Source organism: Maylandia zebra, linkage group LG11 (assembly GCF_041146795.1).
Source record: "Maylandia zebra isolate NMK-2024a linkage group LG11, Mzebra_GT3a, whole genome shotgun sequence".
In the NCBI taxonomy this organism is placed as follows: domain Eukaryota; kingdom Metazoa; phylum Chordata; class Actinopteri; order Cichliformes; family Cichlidae; genus Maylandia; species Maylandia zebra.
Genome location: NC_135177.1, coordinates 33,824,829 through 33,841,000, shown reverse-complemented (window position 1 = coordinate 33,841,000; position 16,172 = coordinate 33,824,829). Strand labels below are relative to the sequence as shown.

At 38.1% G+C, this 16,172-nt stretch overlaps 1 protein-coding gene across 1 annotated transcript in view; it reads right to left on the bottom strand.

Annotated features, from left to right (window-relative positions):
• The window catches only part of znf385d (zinc finger protein 385D), a 107,626-nt gene that overhangs the window by 38,591 nt on the left and 52,863 nt on the right, over window positions 1–16,172 (bottom strand). The window contains exons 3-4 of the mRNA XM_004568524.4: window positions 15,389–15,496; window positions 246–414 (exon numbers count right to left, since the gene is read on the bottom strand). Coding sequence (XP_004568581.1) covers window positions 246–414; window positions 15,389–15,496 — 277 coding nt within the window. The remainder of the gene's footprint in view (window positions 1–245; window positions 415–15,388; window positions 15,497–16,172) is intronic.

Here is a 16,172-nt window from a genome sequence, read left to right as displayed (position 1 = left end):
TAACACAAAAAGCACACTTAGGCCCTACCTCATCCCTCCCATTGCCAACCCAGGCAACACAGGGCTGATATAATCAACAGTGAGTCTATCCAGGTCCTAAAGTGATTACAAGTTGAGTGCAGCAAATCAAAAATGCCAAATAGGAAGGCTTGGAGGTTTAATGATGATTCCCAACAGAAGGGCTCCATCTACATAAAGAACAGCAACAAAGGTCTTGCGTTAGGAATAGGCAGGAAAATACAAACCTTTCCTCTCAGTGTTGTTGGGGACCTGTGAGGTGTTGATGCCCTTGGCCATCTCCTGGTTGGCGGTTTCCTTGGTGACCACTGAGCCTTTGAGCTTACTCTTCGGGGCGTCCAGGGCTTTTAGCTTCTTGGCATGTTTGGTGCCCTTGTAGTGGGCCAGGGCCTGGCTCTGTGAGAAGAACAAATAACAGGCTGTGGGAAAGTGGCTACAAAGTCTGGATGAATTATTAAAATATGAAAACTAAAAGAACACAGACTAAACATAATTAGCAGGCTCAATATCCCTTGCAGCCAATTTTAGAAAATAAGTATTAAAGCTAAATGTTTAATACACCGAGGTACCACTGGCGTTCAAAGTTATTTATGTGGTTTATGACTGACTGAATAGCTACTACCTTTCCTCCACATGTACTAGTAAAGGGAGCATTTTTGGATCAAATATTAATTTGTTGTTCCACAGCCAATGACTAGTTTATAAGGCCTGGATGTCAAATGTTTTACCTATAAGAGGAATTTTGCTAAATCAGCTCATTATATCAACAATATAGTTGCTGTTGCACCTCCTGGATAGCTGCTAAAGTTGAATTTTTCTGGCTACTTCAGCTATAGCCATAAAAGTTTGCATGAAATGATCATTAAGTCTAAATATGAGGCTACTTTCTCCAAATGGGACCTGTTATGATTATTTCCAGCTCCAGATTTGTATTTGTGGAATCTACTAGAACAACTTTGCATGAGTCACAGATCAAAATGTTTTTATTTATCCTAAACGGAGCCTTGCTGCAGCCCTTTAATTCACCCTCTCTCTGAATTCAATTTCATTTCAGTTCAATTTGTTTATAAAGCACTAAATCCCAACAGTGGTCACCTCAAAGTGCTTTATATAGCAATGTAAAGACCTTACAACAATACAGAGAAATCCCCACCAATCAAACAAGCCCCTGTGAGCAAACACTTGGTGACAGGGGGAAAGAAAAACGTCAGATTAGCAGGAAGAAACAAGCTCAGGGAAGGGCAGCCATCTGCCATGAGCGGCTGGGGGTGAGGGGAGGAAGACAGGACTGAAACAAGATGTTTTAGTTCCTCTTCTCTCCCTTGGAGCCATCTTTCATTTGATTTGCTGGACTTACAAACAGAAGGTTTGAACAGCAGGTGGGTGGGGCTTCTGTGCTCACCCACACCTGTGTGCCTGATATGATCGTCCTCGGGACATCCATTTTCACTAGAGTCACAATGGGGAGGAAACCTGGGCGTTTAGATCAGCTATTTATATCTAAATCCATGCATCTACATATCTACACTATATATTTTACAACAATAATAACTTGATGTCAGTGATTAAGAAATTTTTGTGACCCATGAAGTTTAATTTATGCAGTGGCCATTTGTTTTAAAGTCTGAGCACGTAACGCCACCAAGATTCACCTTCACAACAGATTCATCAAGTCGCACAGAAGGGGGACATATGCAAAGACTTTGAGCTGCCCTTGTTTACCTCTGCGCACTTTGCCTGTGGCAGGAATGAAGGTTTTAGGACGGATCCAATTGGAATAAATAAATACGCCAAGCATGCATCCCCAGAAGACACCGGTAAGCAGTTTTATTTATGCACCGCAGTGGGGATATTTACCAAAGACTGCTGGGATAGAAAGCCCTTTCCAGGTAGTATCTCTGGATTAGCATATTGTTTCTTTCTGTCCTTTTCAGTAATTAGTGTGCAGCGGTTTGGATTATTTTTAAATGAAAGGAAAACAAGAACTCGGGATCACATAACAAAGTTCTTGTAACATGCCTTTTGGGCATTCAGTATATTACCTAAAATGGTCCGCAATATAGTGTGCAGACTGTGAACTTTGGCGAATAACATGAGAAAGCGCACTAGAGTATGTGACAAGTTAATAGGATGAGACAAGTAAAGAGGTGTCATTACACTAGGTGCATAAAGTTGCCAAGAACTCATAGTTCAGTAATTTTGTTGGCAAAGGAAATTGCTGGAGTGCTTCGAACATTCCCCCTTCATCCTAGGAACCACTTTTGGATGAAGCCTCACTTTTTCAAAGAGCGTGTGCATCTTGTTCTGGCAAGAAACCATTCATTTTAGCCCGCATTCATCACCCTCCAGGTATCAAAGACATAAGTTACCGTTTGTCATGAGACACAGCTGATATGGATGGGTGTTTAATGCAACCACAGAAATAATTCATCTTTCATTAAAGCAATGAAGTGGAAGAATTGCCTGAACTCCGAGTCTGGCACATGCATGATTAAAACTAGAATGGAAATCATTTGTTTCCCTTTCAGGTGCTCTGCGAGGGGTGAAAACACATCAAACAAACCAGCGTTGCAGGGTTTCTTTAGGATTTAGAGAGGCTGCTGGAAACCGAAAGGTCACAGTTTAAATTCCAGTGTATCCATCAACAGCCGTGAACAATTCAGCCCCCTTGTGCATCATAAGTAAACCTCAATAAAAGTGCTGGCAAAATAAAATGGAAACTCTAAGCTTTGTTTTGCCGTGACATTAGGCTGGCATGTTGCCTGATTGTTTTGTCTACATAGAGCCTGAATAAGGTTCAGAGTCACGATGGGAAAAGTTATGACGAGAACTTTTCTGTGAAAGGTGTGCAACCATATTCATGGAAAAACCACAGCAGTAAAGGGTCAAAACACAAAGACACATCACAGTACAACTACTTTAACCAGTGTTTACACATTACACACGTTTTTCTTTTCTAAATATGTATATTTAGAAAGTACTCTTCTTATTAAATCCCTTGTTGACCCTATTAAGGGCAGCTTGAATAGCTAATTCAATAGCTAACTGAAAAGCCATCGCATTGTATTTGTATAAAAGATCTTAATTTTATTTAGTTTTGGTTTATTCTCAGACCTCAAATTAGTTTCATTTCCAGTTTCATTTTTACTCCACTGTAAAATTCCCATTTAACTTTAAATGGTGCGTCTAAACTCTAAAGGCCCAATTATCTCCTTTATTTGTTAGTGCAGTCTAAAATGTCGGTCCAGGTGACCAGAAATGTGATTTAAGATAAATGTTAATGCTCTCTGCGGCTACTAGATTTGTAGCCTAAATAAGAAACCAGTTGATAATATTTTAGAAACTTTAGAACAGTTTTAAAATTCCCCTTTGTGAGGAAAACAGACAAAAACATAACCTACATCTCAAAGATACTATAAATGTTCTTTTCATTCCCTTTTTGTGTTATATTAATTCTACTTTGATTATCTGTATGTCTATGCATTTAAAGCAATTTTAAATAAATCTTGTGAAGTAACTGTTATTTCAGCTACTGCAGTTTTTCAGTCATGTATGGGACATTTAAAAAGTTCAGCTGATTCAATTAAACATTTGTACAGAAGTTGGGAAATTCAAAGGAAAATAACCAGAATCCTTATACTGGCCACTGTCTCGCTGAAGAAGATTAGTTGGTTTTGACTTCACAATTCAATTAATTTAATATCATTTAAATAAGACTGACCCATTTCTTCCATAAACAGAAAAGCTGTTTTTGGTTATTCAGAGCAGATGAAACTTTAAATTCAGGGGAAAGTTCACAATCCAACATTAATGATTAATGTAATATTCAAATAAAATTATCTCCAAAGCCCAAAACTGATGCAATGGAGAGTAAATCTATTCATTGTATTTTTTTCATATGTAGATTTCTTTTTTAATGGAGATGGAACCATCTACCACTTTTATGTGTAGTATTAAGTTTATACACCATTTTTAGCCTGCCATAAATCTTTATGATTTGCACAGTGTGTATACGAACCTTTCTAGCCAGTAGTATCATGACGGTGCACGCTATGGAACTCAGAAAGTTTGTAGTGATGTTGTTTTAGGGGATTTTAAGTTCTTATTTTGAAAAGAGCTGAGTCTCTTACACAGTGCATGCAACCAGAAACCCACCCATTCACATTCCTGTGGATGAGTTAAGACCCCAGTAAATGACTCCAAGTCACAACAAAGAAGCACCAGTCGTTGTTTTAACCCATAACAGCCAGTGTGCGGGCCTCAGTCTGATGGGGAGCAAGGGCATGTCTCACAGCAAGAAGCCGCTCCCAAGTCTGATTCATAGTGTGACTCAAATGTGTTGCGACTTACGTCAAAACCAAATGAAAATAAACACATTCTTAAAACACATTTTCATCTGGTACCAGCCTGCAGCCAACACCTGGTTGCTGTTGAGTTATTATTAGATTTCCCTCAATAAAGTTAAATCCAACTCGATGGTTCCTGTTGCTGTAGGGTAGGGTCATAAATTTTTAAAGATTAAACTGATTTGTGAATAAATGTTTAATCCAAAGTAAAATATCTGTATGACATTCTTATGTATTATTTACTGTACTACATGTACAGGTCATCAGTAACTTTAACTACTGAAGTTAAACTTTTATTTTTGTAATAAAAAATAGGTTTATGTTAATAAATTATTCTAATACATCAGTAAATTGTGTTTCACTATTGTAGCTTGTAACTATGAAGCCGTTTTTTAAGACTAAAATAATGACTTTTTCCTTAGACACCAACTCATGTCAACCTCGGCCCTCATGATGAACAAAATGTGGCTGTTATTACTGGTCTTAATCAGGCAAAGCAAGATCAATGAAAAACAATGACACCCAGGATTATTAATATATATATGAGGGAGTCTCTTTCCAGTCATTATATATGACATACGTGAAGAAACTGTCCAAAACTGTGCGGATGCTGAGCGTGCCTTAATAAAGAGTTGAGTTGTCCCAATCAAGATGTCCAACAAGCAATCCAAAACAAATCCCTTTTTTCTTCCCAACTCTTAGAACAACTCCTGAAGCTTCTTCATTTGTTTGCTAAGCGGAAGAAGCTGCTTCATGTGTTTCCTCACCAAATCCTGGGCAGCTGCAGTTCTTGATTTCACTCCCAATGGTGCTGCAGCCAACACCATGAAGAACACTAAGAGCAGGTCCAGGAAGAACAGAGCCAGCAGGCAATGATTCTCTTGAATCACTCCACACCAGCCCAGGAGCCAAAAATCAGAGTCACGGCACCAATAAATAACTCAAGGTTTATGGTGGGGGTTCTGGGGTTGTTTTTTTGTTTTGCTTTTTTTGGTTTGAGAGATTCTTTACTCCTGATAGGGATTAACACAACCCCAGGGAGGAGACACACATCCCTTTCGTGTTGTGTCAGAAAGGACTTTGGGGGAAAAATCTCAAATGGGTTCGCTGTGGCGAACTTTGTGAATAAGGAATCGACTGAAAGTATTGATAAAGTACTGAAACGTAAAGTTGAAGTATTTTATGACGCATTGTATAAAACCACTTGAAGCCAAAGTAAGTCAGCTATTGTTTGATGAAAACAGGTGTTCACCTGTTCCACAGGTGGGTCTTGCTTTGTGTTTCTGATGTTCTTTTTCTCTGCCTGTTTCTGTCAGTGGGTGCAGTCAAGTCGAATTTGTTGTGGAAGGTTTTTAACTGAGTGATGTGACCTAAACTGAATGACAGTCTTAAAAAGAACTGCTTAAATGAGCGAAGTACTAGGAAAAGGTGCTTTAATGGTTTCTTTCTTACCTCCTTTAGCACTTTGCTTACAAAAACAATCAGCATAACTGATGAGTGGCACAAATCTAATCCTTAAATATTAATTAAAGGTGCGCTTTCTATTTAATGCCATAACTTGTTGACAGGTTTTAAATTTTCACTGGCAGACTGTTAAATCAGCAGCTGAACTGTGAACATTATGCTGCTGTAACAAAATCTCCTTCTTATCAAGGCGGTTTCTTCATTGCCTTCTCTGTCTGCTGTTGTATTACTGGCCTTTAGAATTATCATGAAATTAATTTTTACCTTAGGCCAGATGGGATAAGAATAAAATGCTCTATTGGGATAATATCATACTCTCTCAGTTCTTGCAGATATGATGGGTCTGATGAGTCAGGATTTTGTATGTGAGAAGAAGGATTTTAAATTAAATTCTGGTTTCAATATTAAAGACCTCTGGTACTAACTAAGCCCCCCTAGTTCTAGTACTTTTGCTGCAGTGTTTTCAGAGATTGTTTAAAACAGCCAGATAAGAAGGAATTATAATAATCTACCAAAGAAGTAACAAATACATGAAATTGTTTTTCAACATCATTCTGAAGAAGAATGTTTCTAAATTTAGGAATGTTTTACAGATGAAAGAATGCATCTTTATTTGTTTAATGTAACCACCGAAAAGAATATGCTGGTCAAAAATAACTTTAAGATTCCTCATAGTGTTGCTGTGCAATGCCAAAGTAATGCCATCCGGAGTAAGCATGTGGTTGGACACCTTTCTGAGGGTTTTAGGACAAAATAGTATAAGCACTGAAGTACTGCTTATCCTTCTCTCTTTAATACATGCCTGATAGTAGTTTAACTAACTGATCTCTGTCATCTGGCGTCACTGATAAATAGAACTGGGTATCATGTGCAAAGCAATGGAAATGTAAAAACTGTCTTTTTTCATGCATCCCTAAGAGAAGGAAAAAAAAATATTGGTCCCAACACGGAACCGTGTGGAACTCCAAGAATAACATCTGTATTCAAGGGGGAGTCCCTTGAACTAGTCAGATGGATATGACTCAAAATAGTGCAACGTGTTTCCTTTAATACTGCGTCATTTAGTCTCTGTAGGAAAATGTTGTGAATAGCACTATCGAATGCTGCATTAAGGTCTATGAGGAAAAGCAGAGAGATGAGCCCACTGTCAGTGACCACAAGAAGATCATTATTTCATTATTAGTGTTGTTTTTGTTCTATGATGAGCTTTAAATCTAGACTGAAAGTCTTCAAATAAAGTAAGATATACTTATCACTGACTTGGGAAATTCTTTTGTTACAGCATTTAAAAAAATAAACACAACAAAAATATAACACGTAGCTTTAAGAAGTAGAATGATGTATGTCAGTAAATAATACAATGTTGCAAAAATATCTGAGTCAGGTAACAACTAGTCAGAAACCAAAATAAATATGATAAAGCAAACTAATCTGGGTTTAAATGACAAATATTAAGTGTATATAATTAGCTAAAAGAATTCAAGATTCTGTGCTCCGCTTTTAGTCGCCATTCTGTTTTCCACCTCACTATTTCCAATTATATTTCATTTGTTTTTTTATCAGCCTTCTGGAGTTTGTTCTCTCTGACTTTCTATAAGTTCAGTAGGCTTTGTATTAAAGCTCACTTTTTGTTAAGTAGTCTGCATTTGGGTCTTCATTTTGGTAAATTATAATTGCTTTCCTTTTTCCTGAAGCCACGTAATAGTATTTTTTTCAGGCATTATCGCTGCTTGTTATTCAAATTACAGAAAAATATGGAAGGGGGAAAAAAGAACAGGCTTGAGATTATTAAGCAAGGTCTCCGGAGAGGAAATTATTTCTCTTTTCCACAAAATAATGCCGATACAACTAATAACACAATAATGATGAAAACACTATTAAAGTGGTGACAATTCATGTTGCCAGAGCAGTGAATTAAAATGTCACTGATAGCTCAGAGGCTGCGTTACTGATAGTTTTTTAAAACTTGTTTTGCCATTAAAGCCTTAATTAATTGTCATCATGAGCACAAGGAACATTAAGCTGAGTTTTAATTCATAAGCTGTGCAAAGGGTTTTGGTGGATTTGCAATAACTTGCAAAAAAAAAAAAAAAAGTAAAAGCAATAAGTAGGTGTTCCAGATTTCCTGTTTTTGTCTTCTTCTGCTATGATGGGAATATTATTTTTATTCACTGACGTGATATTTAAAAAAAAAAAAAAATCTACCAGTTCACTCACATCTTTTCACCAATATTATTTTTGTTGTGCACGTGCATGATACAATGTCAAATAAAAAACAGTCCAAACTGTAGAGTTGTCTTTGTCTGCATTTATTAGAGCTAGCACAGCTGCAGCTTTACATCAATCTGAGAGAGGGCAATTCAATCTCATCTCCTGCCGAACTGCTTATGGAAATATTATTACTGTTGTGTTGCACCTAAAGAGACCACAGTGTTTATTCCAACATGAGACCGACATGTTAACTTGTCATAATAATAACATCAACGCCAGGGTTTGTCAGTATGAATTTTGAAGAAAACAGTAGCTACACAGGGTGGACTGAAAAGCCTTGTCCTTCATACTCAGAAAGAAAAAGAAGATGCCATAATTTTTTAAACCCTGGGATATCACACATTTTCAGACAGCCTCTTAATGAATGCATTTATAGTGTTGCTTCGGGTTACAAAGAAAAACGCTAAGATCAAAACACAAATACAAAGCCTGACTCATCATCACAGCTGGACATTCATGGCATGGAGTGGGTGTGAATGTTGGAGTGTTGTTTTCTGAAAGTGACAGATGATGGGCGACATAGGCTGACCATACAACACGCAGTGCAGACAGAACAACAGAGAGAGCATCCTTCTTAACCCTCTGTTATAAAATACCAAAAGCACAAACCCAAATAGACTTATTGGGGAATTGGAACAGCCAGTGCTGAGTAAAAAATCCCAATCAGTGCCACTCACAGATTTAAAGAATGAAAATGCACTTGATTTGGGAACAGCATATTTTTGGATAGAGTCCAGTGGTGATGCTTAATTTTCTGCATCCAACTGACACATTATCAGTTAAAAATCATTTTCAGTATGCCTCATAAACCTGGGAAAAGTAGTGAAGTAATAACACGATAAAACATCAGGTTTGTTCTTTAGAATTGTGAAAGCTGTATTCTGTATACGAGATCAGGGTCGAAAAACAATCTTCTGTTTACTTAAAAGTAGGCAACACAGAATCACTGTGTTGTCTGTGAAAAACGGAGAGAAAATAGCTCCAGAAGTGGAAAATAAGAGTGACCTCCACAGCGTGACTATTTAATTATGCTTTAGGACATAAACACTAGGAAACAATGGGCTCATCAGCATTTCCTAGCCTTTTTTTTTCCATGTACTGATTTTATGGAATATGGATATACATGAACACACATCAGCACACACCTTTCTTGCAGGTTATGTCTTTGTGCTTGTTTCCTAGGTTATATATTGGCAACCTGTCCAGACAACAACCCCCCAGAACCCTGAGATAGATACACTGTTAAGAAAATAAATCAGTGGATGCGTGAATGAATGTCCAAAAATGTTTTTTCCCCTCACCAAGGCCTTCACCAGGTTAAAGAAAGGATTCCTTGTCCAGTCAAATAAATCATTCACAACCTTTACTTCAGTCAGGACCACTTTAAGAAGATTGTGGTTTCCATCATGTGGAAAGCTGGAGGTGAGGACAGCAGCACAGAACACAGCAGAGTACTGACAAAGTCACGGTTCACAGCAACAGGGTTCGGGGTTTGAATCCTGCCTGGGGCCTGTCTGTGTGGAGTTTGCATGTTCTCCCTGTGTCTCTGTGGGTACTCTGGCTTCCTCCCACAGTCCAAAGACATGCATGTGGTTAACTGGTGATTTAAAATTGCCTACAAGCAGGTGGACTGCTTGATTTCCTTGTCTCTCATTTTTTTAAGGCTTCAAGGAGGCAAGCTTGATGTATCTTTCGTATTACATACGTGAAGCTCTCATTTAAAAAAAAAACACCCACCCTTATTCAAATGTTGCTCAATGTTTTTATTTGACCGTTGAGACATAAAAGTTCTCAGATCATCAATTCATATGATGTTGGGGCCCAATAAGTGAATTTACTCTGGTTTCTATGTAGGTCTGTTCCTCAGTGACTCCTGCTTTTATCTGAGCTCCCAAACACAAAAAAGTCAGCCCTGATTGCAAGGCAGGCAGGCAATGAGCGAGACAAGAACCTAATAATTATTAAAACAGGCCATCCTCAGAGCTTGACAAATAACATTTGTCATGTGGTCAGACAGATTTGGGTAACCTAAATGGAACAAATTAATCAAAACAAGAAAGTAAATTGTACTGTGCACACAACAGCATTCGTGCACTGTGTAGTAAAACAAGGTCGTGACATACATAAAGTGTTTATTTCTCCTTAGTGCAAATAGCAGGATTTATAGATGTGAGAACAGGGGTGTGCGTGTGCGTGTAGCTGTTCTGTAACAGCCTGCACATCATCATTTGCACATCACTGAAAAAGGTAAACAACGTGGAAGATCATCATGTGTAATGTTACTGCACTTTGGCATGACACTTCTCAGGCCAGAGGCTGCAGACTTATCAACATGTGTTCTTCAGATGGCTGCAGGAATTTAATGAAGTAAAGGAGAGCGGTTTTCATTAAGCAGCAGTGGACAACAAATACTAAAATACCAGCGATTCTCTCTTCATTACCTTATTTGATTAAACCTCCCACCCCTTTGTTCCCTCCCTTTGCACTTGGCACTAAAATCCTGCACAGGTTGGCAAAGCAATTTTCAGTGGAATTTTTTTCTGCTTATGTAAACACCATCATCATGTGAATTAATAATCAGCAGCTTCTCTGTGTGTGTTTGGCTCACATTCTTTCTTGCTTGCTCTCTCTGTATGACACACACAAAACACTAACTAATGTCACTCATGATCATTTTGGTCTCAGCCTCTCCTGACACGCTTACTGTGACGTGTACATTTGTTCCTTTGTGTTTCAAGAAAGAATATTGAGAAAGAAAACCTATTAGCTTGTAAAAGGGCTAAAACGTTAACTGGATAAAATCCACAAAAACAAAAGTCAAGGTAAATAAATGAAGGACTTATTTGAAATGCAGTCGATGTAAACTGGAAATAAAGTGCTTCTTGTGATGGAGCAGATGAGACTATCTGGTGAATCACTCGCACTTAACAAATTGCAGACTTGAGGCATGTTTATGACCCTAACTCATAAACATGACTGCAAAGTAAAGCAGAAAGATCTTAAAATCCATTAAAGCTGAGAAGGTTTTTTTCTTTTTAAGATCTCAGGCCATTAACTGGTTTTTAACTCGACTGTCTTCCGTCCTCAGAATGTTTCAGTATTGAGTATGAAGGACAGGTCGAGCTTCTCTCCCTGCATCATCTCACATTTATGATAAACGATCACTGGAGCAAATTAAAACAATTCCCTGTTGTATCCTTGAATAAAATAGAAGAAAACAGCTCCTGAGTTCATTTTCAACCCCCTCTCTCTCACAGTGCTACCTGTCCACTGACAGCTGAACACAGGCTCTATTTCTCTAATGAAGCTTTAAATTAGCAGCTGATGGATAGTAAATATATACTAAGGCAGATTTCCCCATGTAAAACATAATAATCTCATTCTGAGTAATCACCTACCCATTCAGTGTTTGAAAAGAATTGATTACTCATTTAATCATGGAGCCACCACACTGCTATTTGGGGATACAGCTGATTTAACGGCGTGCGGCAGGAGCCGTGATTTTCCTTTTAAATTTTTTGATTACTTTGAAAATGGTATGGAAATCAGGTGCAGGAAGAAATGAAACCCATCTGCCTGTCCGTCATTTAAATTTAGCGAGCTAATAGCATTGCCATGCATTTCATTACAGCATATGTCTTAATGTTGGTTTAAAATGGAGCACTGTAACAAAAAATAATTTCCCCCAGGGATCAATAAAGTATTCTGATTCTGATTCTGATTCTGATTAGAGCGAGCACATATAATCTAATGAAGGCAAAAATACATTCGGTTTGGAACATATGATATATATTACTGAAACTCAGTGTGATGATGACAAATATAAGGACAAGAAATCCTATCATACTGAAGCTGTTATGAGCTTTGCAGAGCGAAAGAGAGCTACACGGCATTCTGAAACTCCTCAACGTGTCGAGACACTTACGTTTTGTATCCAATCTCTCCAGATGATGTGGAAACACAAATTTAATGATTACCCGTTTTAAAAAGGGTTGTTCCTATCCATGTTTCTAATTTTGTGTTGATATTTTTTGGACCACAAAAACTTTGCATGAATCACTTTTAATCATGTACATTACTTCATCCTCTGTCCATTAAAGCTCTTTTATTTCACTTTAAAACAACTTTACTGTGACTGGCCATAATAAAGATGTTATTAAGATCCAAAAATAGAAAACAGTTAGAAACCATTACCACCACTGTAGCCGTATATAGTTAGATCCATAATTAGATATTAATGCAATTTTTGTAATTTTCCCTCTGTACACCACCACACAAAATACTCAAGATATGATTAAAGTGCCGATTTTAAACTTTAATACAAGAGTTTTATCAAAAGTATTGAATTAACTGTTTCATAGGCTCAAAAGTAAAAAGCTTATTTCTATGAGTTCTAAAGATATGTTGATGTGAGTGAAGGACGCCATAACTGTGCTGAAAAACCAAAATAAACTATCAGAGAGTCAGCAAAAACTTTCAAAATAACCAAATCAACAATCTGGTACATTGTAAAAAGAAGGAATGCACCGTCCTGCTCAGCAACCCGGCCACAACAATCCAGTTCAGCAACATCAGAAGCCTGCAGAAAACAACAACTCTGAATAATCACAAAATCCTTTCTAGAACACTTTCAAGCAGGTCGAGTTATCATTGTCGATGTCTACAATTAAAAGATGTCTTCATCAGTGTAATCACAGAGAGTTTACAACAAGGTGAAAGCCAGTGGTTGCACTCAAGAGCAAGGAGATTAAACTGTCAGAAAACGCTAAAAAGAGCGGCACGCTTCTCAAACCAAGATTGACTCGTGCGAGAATGATGGGAAGAGAAATGCATGAAGAAACGCCAGCCTGGTCTCATAACCAAAATCTGTCCATAAAATGAACACAATTCTCTGTTAAATAAGGTTTCAACTTATGATAGCGATCATGAACTCATTAGGAAATGTTCTTGAGGCAATAATCAAGTGTTGCCCTTTAATGTTGCATTCACTTTTTAGATCCATGTGCAGTCTATGGGCCAGACTTACAAACATGTTACCCCAGTACAAACTGGGTTTTGGTGTAAAAAAGAAATGGTCGGTATTTACAAAAAACCCACAGTGACAAGGTTGTGTGTCTGAGGTGAGAGATCATTTTTGCAATGATCTTGTGGAAAATGTAGGGAGGAGAATATTTAAATCAAGCGTTGAGACTGATGTTTGCACCCATTTTATTGATGAGAGCACTGATATTTAAGGCATGTCTACTGCGAATATCCATGACAGTTTTATCTGTACATGTTCTGTTTCATAGGTGAGCTCTATGCTTTTTTCTTTTTTGTTTGGTACACAAATTGTTTTCTCTCCTTCTCTTCCTCACTATTTCTCACCTCTCTCACAACAAGGTAGTGAGGCTTTTAATTGTGTTTTTCAGTGGATAAATGGAGACTCTCCTGGGGTGTGAAGAGGACATTTCCTCCACCAGGTGTGCCGTGGATTCCAGCAAGTTTTCCCCACACAGGAGACAAGCCTGACAGGAATTATTATCAGGATTTAATCACAGGAAGTCAGCTGCAGTTTTAGCTGCTGAACTGTAGGTCAAACATGATCCAGAAGAGTGTCAGGTGGCTCTGACTCGAGTGTGTCGATTTTGAATATGAATATACTTTATAAAAAATTATAGGTTACATTTTCTTTTTCTTATCTAACTGTTGTTGTTGTGGGCGGTACACCCTATTTCAGCTGATATAGGGCAAAAATCACACACTATTCTATGAGATTTAGAAATATTCCATAAACCCTTTAAATTCATGCTCTCCATAGAGCCAAAGATGATGCACTGATGCAGGCTGTTTGTAAAGCAACGACGTGGTGTAGATGGAGCTTTTTTCTGGGTTTTTTTGCAGAATTAAAGCCCGGCTCAGAAAAATCAAAGGCACCCATCTGGTAACACTGGACTATGATTTACAAAATAAATGCCATGTTGTAGAAAAAAATAATACTTGCAACTCTAAACTCATCCTGGTAGGCATTAATTAAGAGTCAGTTTATCATAGACAATCTGGGCTCCATCTGCAAACCAAGATGAAACCTCCAGGGCTGAAAAATGAAGAAACATGGAAGCAGAAAAAAAAGCAGTTCCTCTTGGTGCCACTCGGGGATGACTTCAGAAGACACCATAGAGCTGTATGTTAAAATGCAACTGAAATATTTACAGCCTGGTTAGGGCAGTGATGGGCAGTTGTCGCCACCTGGTAAGTCTCATCTACACTAACTGGACTCACTGACATGGACCTTTCCACCATGTTCGTCCTATTGATGCAATTAATATTGGCTGCTGTGCAGTACCCACCATACAAAAAGCTTGTATTTTCTACTACAGAGAAAATGAGAAAGTAGAGTATGATATGAGGTGCATCTCAGTGTCAGCCATATATATTTACATTGAGCAATATACTGGGATAATCATAATTAGAGCTATTTGTATCTATTAGACATGTTTTATAAAATTTTGTATCTTTATAATATATTTTATTATTTATTATAGTTCCATTAGTTTCTGTTCTTACTGTCATGGAGCAACTGTGACCACATAATTTCCTCAGGTATTGATAAACTATTCTGATTCGGATTGGTGAGATGACCTCTTGTACTGCATTGGACCCATGCAGTTTATGCAGCTTGCTAACCCAGCGGTTCCCCACTGAAGAGCATTTAAAAGAAAGCAGGTTGTAGGCCCACCCACCCACACTGACTTCACTTTTCAGACCCTAAGATCAAGGCCATCTTTTTATATGCAGTCTATAATGATTTAATAATAAGTACGCAGTGGCTCGTAAGGTTATTAGAATGCAGAGTTCCTGTCATTCTGTCCTGTTTCATTCATTTACATCACAAAGATATTTTTTATATCATCCTTTTGTCTTGTTCACAGCTAAAACCAAACCCTAACAGAGCACGACATGCACACACATTTAATGCACTGCTAAATCGCTCTTTGACTGTCCCCACGCAGTGAATGAAGAAAATTCCACCTTTTCTCTTTAAAACTTCTATGTTACCCTTTAATCTTACCCTTTAGCCACAGTGACAGTATGTGTTACCGTGTGCAATAGAATACCTTCAACTTCAACAGAGCATTAAGACAGTATGGCTGACAGCAGGGCAGGAAGAGTTTTAAACTTTCTCCTGTGCAGGTTGTGATGTGATGCCATTTTTCTCATGTCTTTCTTTTTCTTTTCAGTGTTCATCTCTTGCAGGAGTACTTGTGACTTTTGAACTTTCTTTCCTCTTCAGAAGAAAACTTCCTCACCTGTGAGTTGAACCTCAGTTGGCAAACGCTGCAGGAGACGTGCTTCCTCTTGGCGGTGGGAGGGAGTCCGAGGGTGTGATGGAGGACGGCTTTCTGCACCGGGTCCATCTGGAGGATGGAGAAAGACACACAGAGAGAGGATAATTAAAACGGTGCTAAAGCCGACCTGTAAATCAGCTTCATTCCGCTCGCTCGCTTGACTGTGAAAAGAAAACAGGCTGCCTGGGGCTTTCTAGAAAGCCAGACATCCATCTTTCCCTTCAACAGGTGATTTCTGGCTCAAACATTAAAACTGAATTAATGGTCTATTTGCTTACTTTAGGCATACGCCACCACTCTTTACTAATCTTACAGTAATGGCTTTTGGCAAACTCCCTCAAGGGAACAGTTACAGGACACCTGTGGCTTTTTTTATACTATTTTTAACAGCATGTTCTCACCTGAAAGCACATTAAATTTAACTTGCTAGAAGGTGAGCGAGATCTTTCCTATGCCTACCAAATCTCAGATAATATACTGTTGTTGAATGGCCACTTGAGCTTGGCTCCAAATTCAAGCCAATCTCTGTAGATGACCATAACATGCAGAACTTAACAGCAAAAATACACAGTGGCTGTGTAGTGGTTAACACATTTGCCTAACAATCAAAGGGTCCCAGGTTTGATTCTGGGAAGAGACACAAATACCTTTAGTGTTGCCTCAGGAAGAACATCTGTTAAAAAAAATCTGCCAAATCAAATGTGGAACTACCTGCTGAGGTGATCGCTTGAGAATAAAGGAGCTA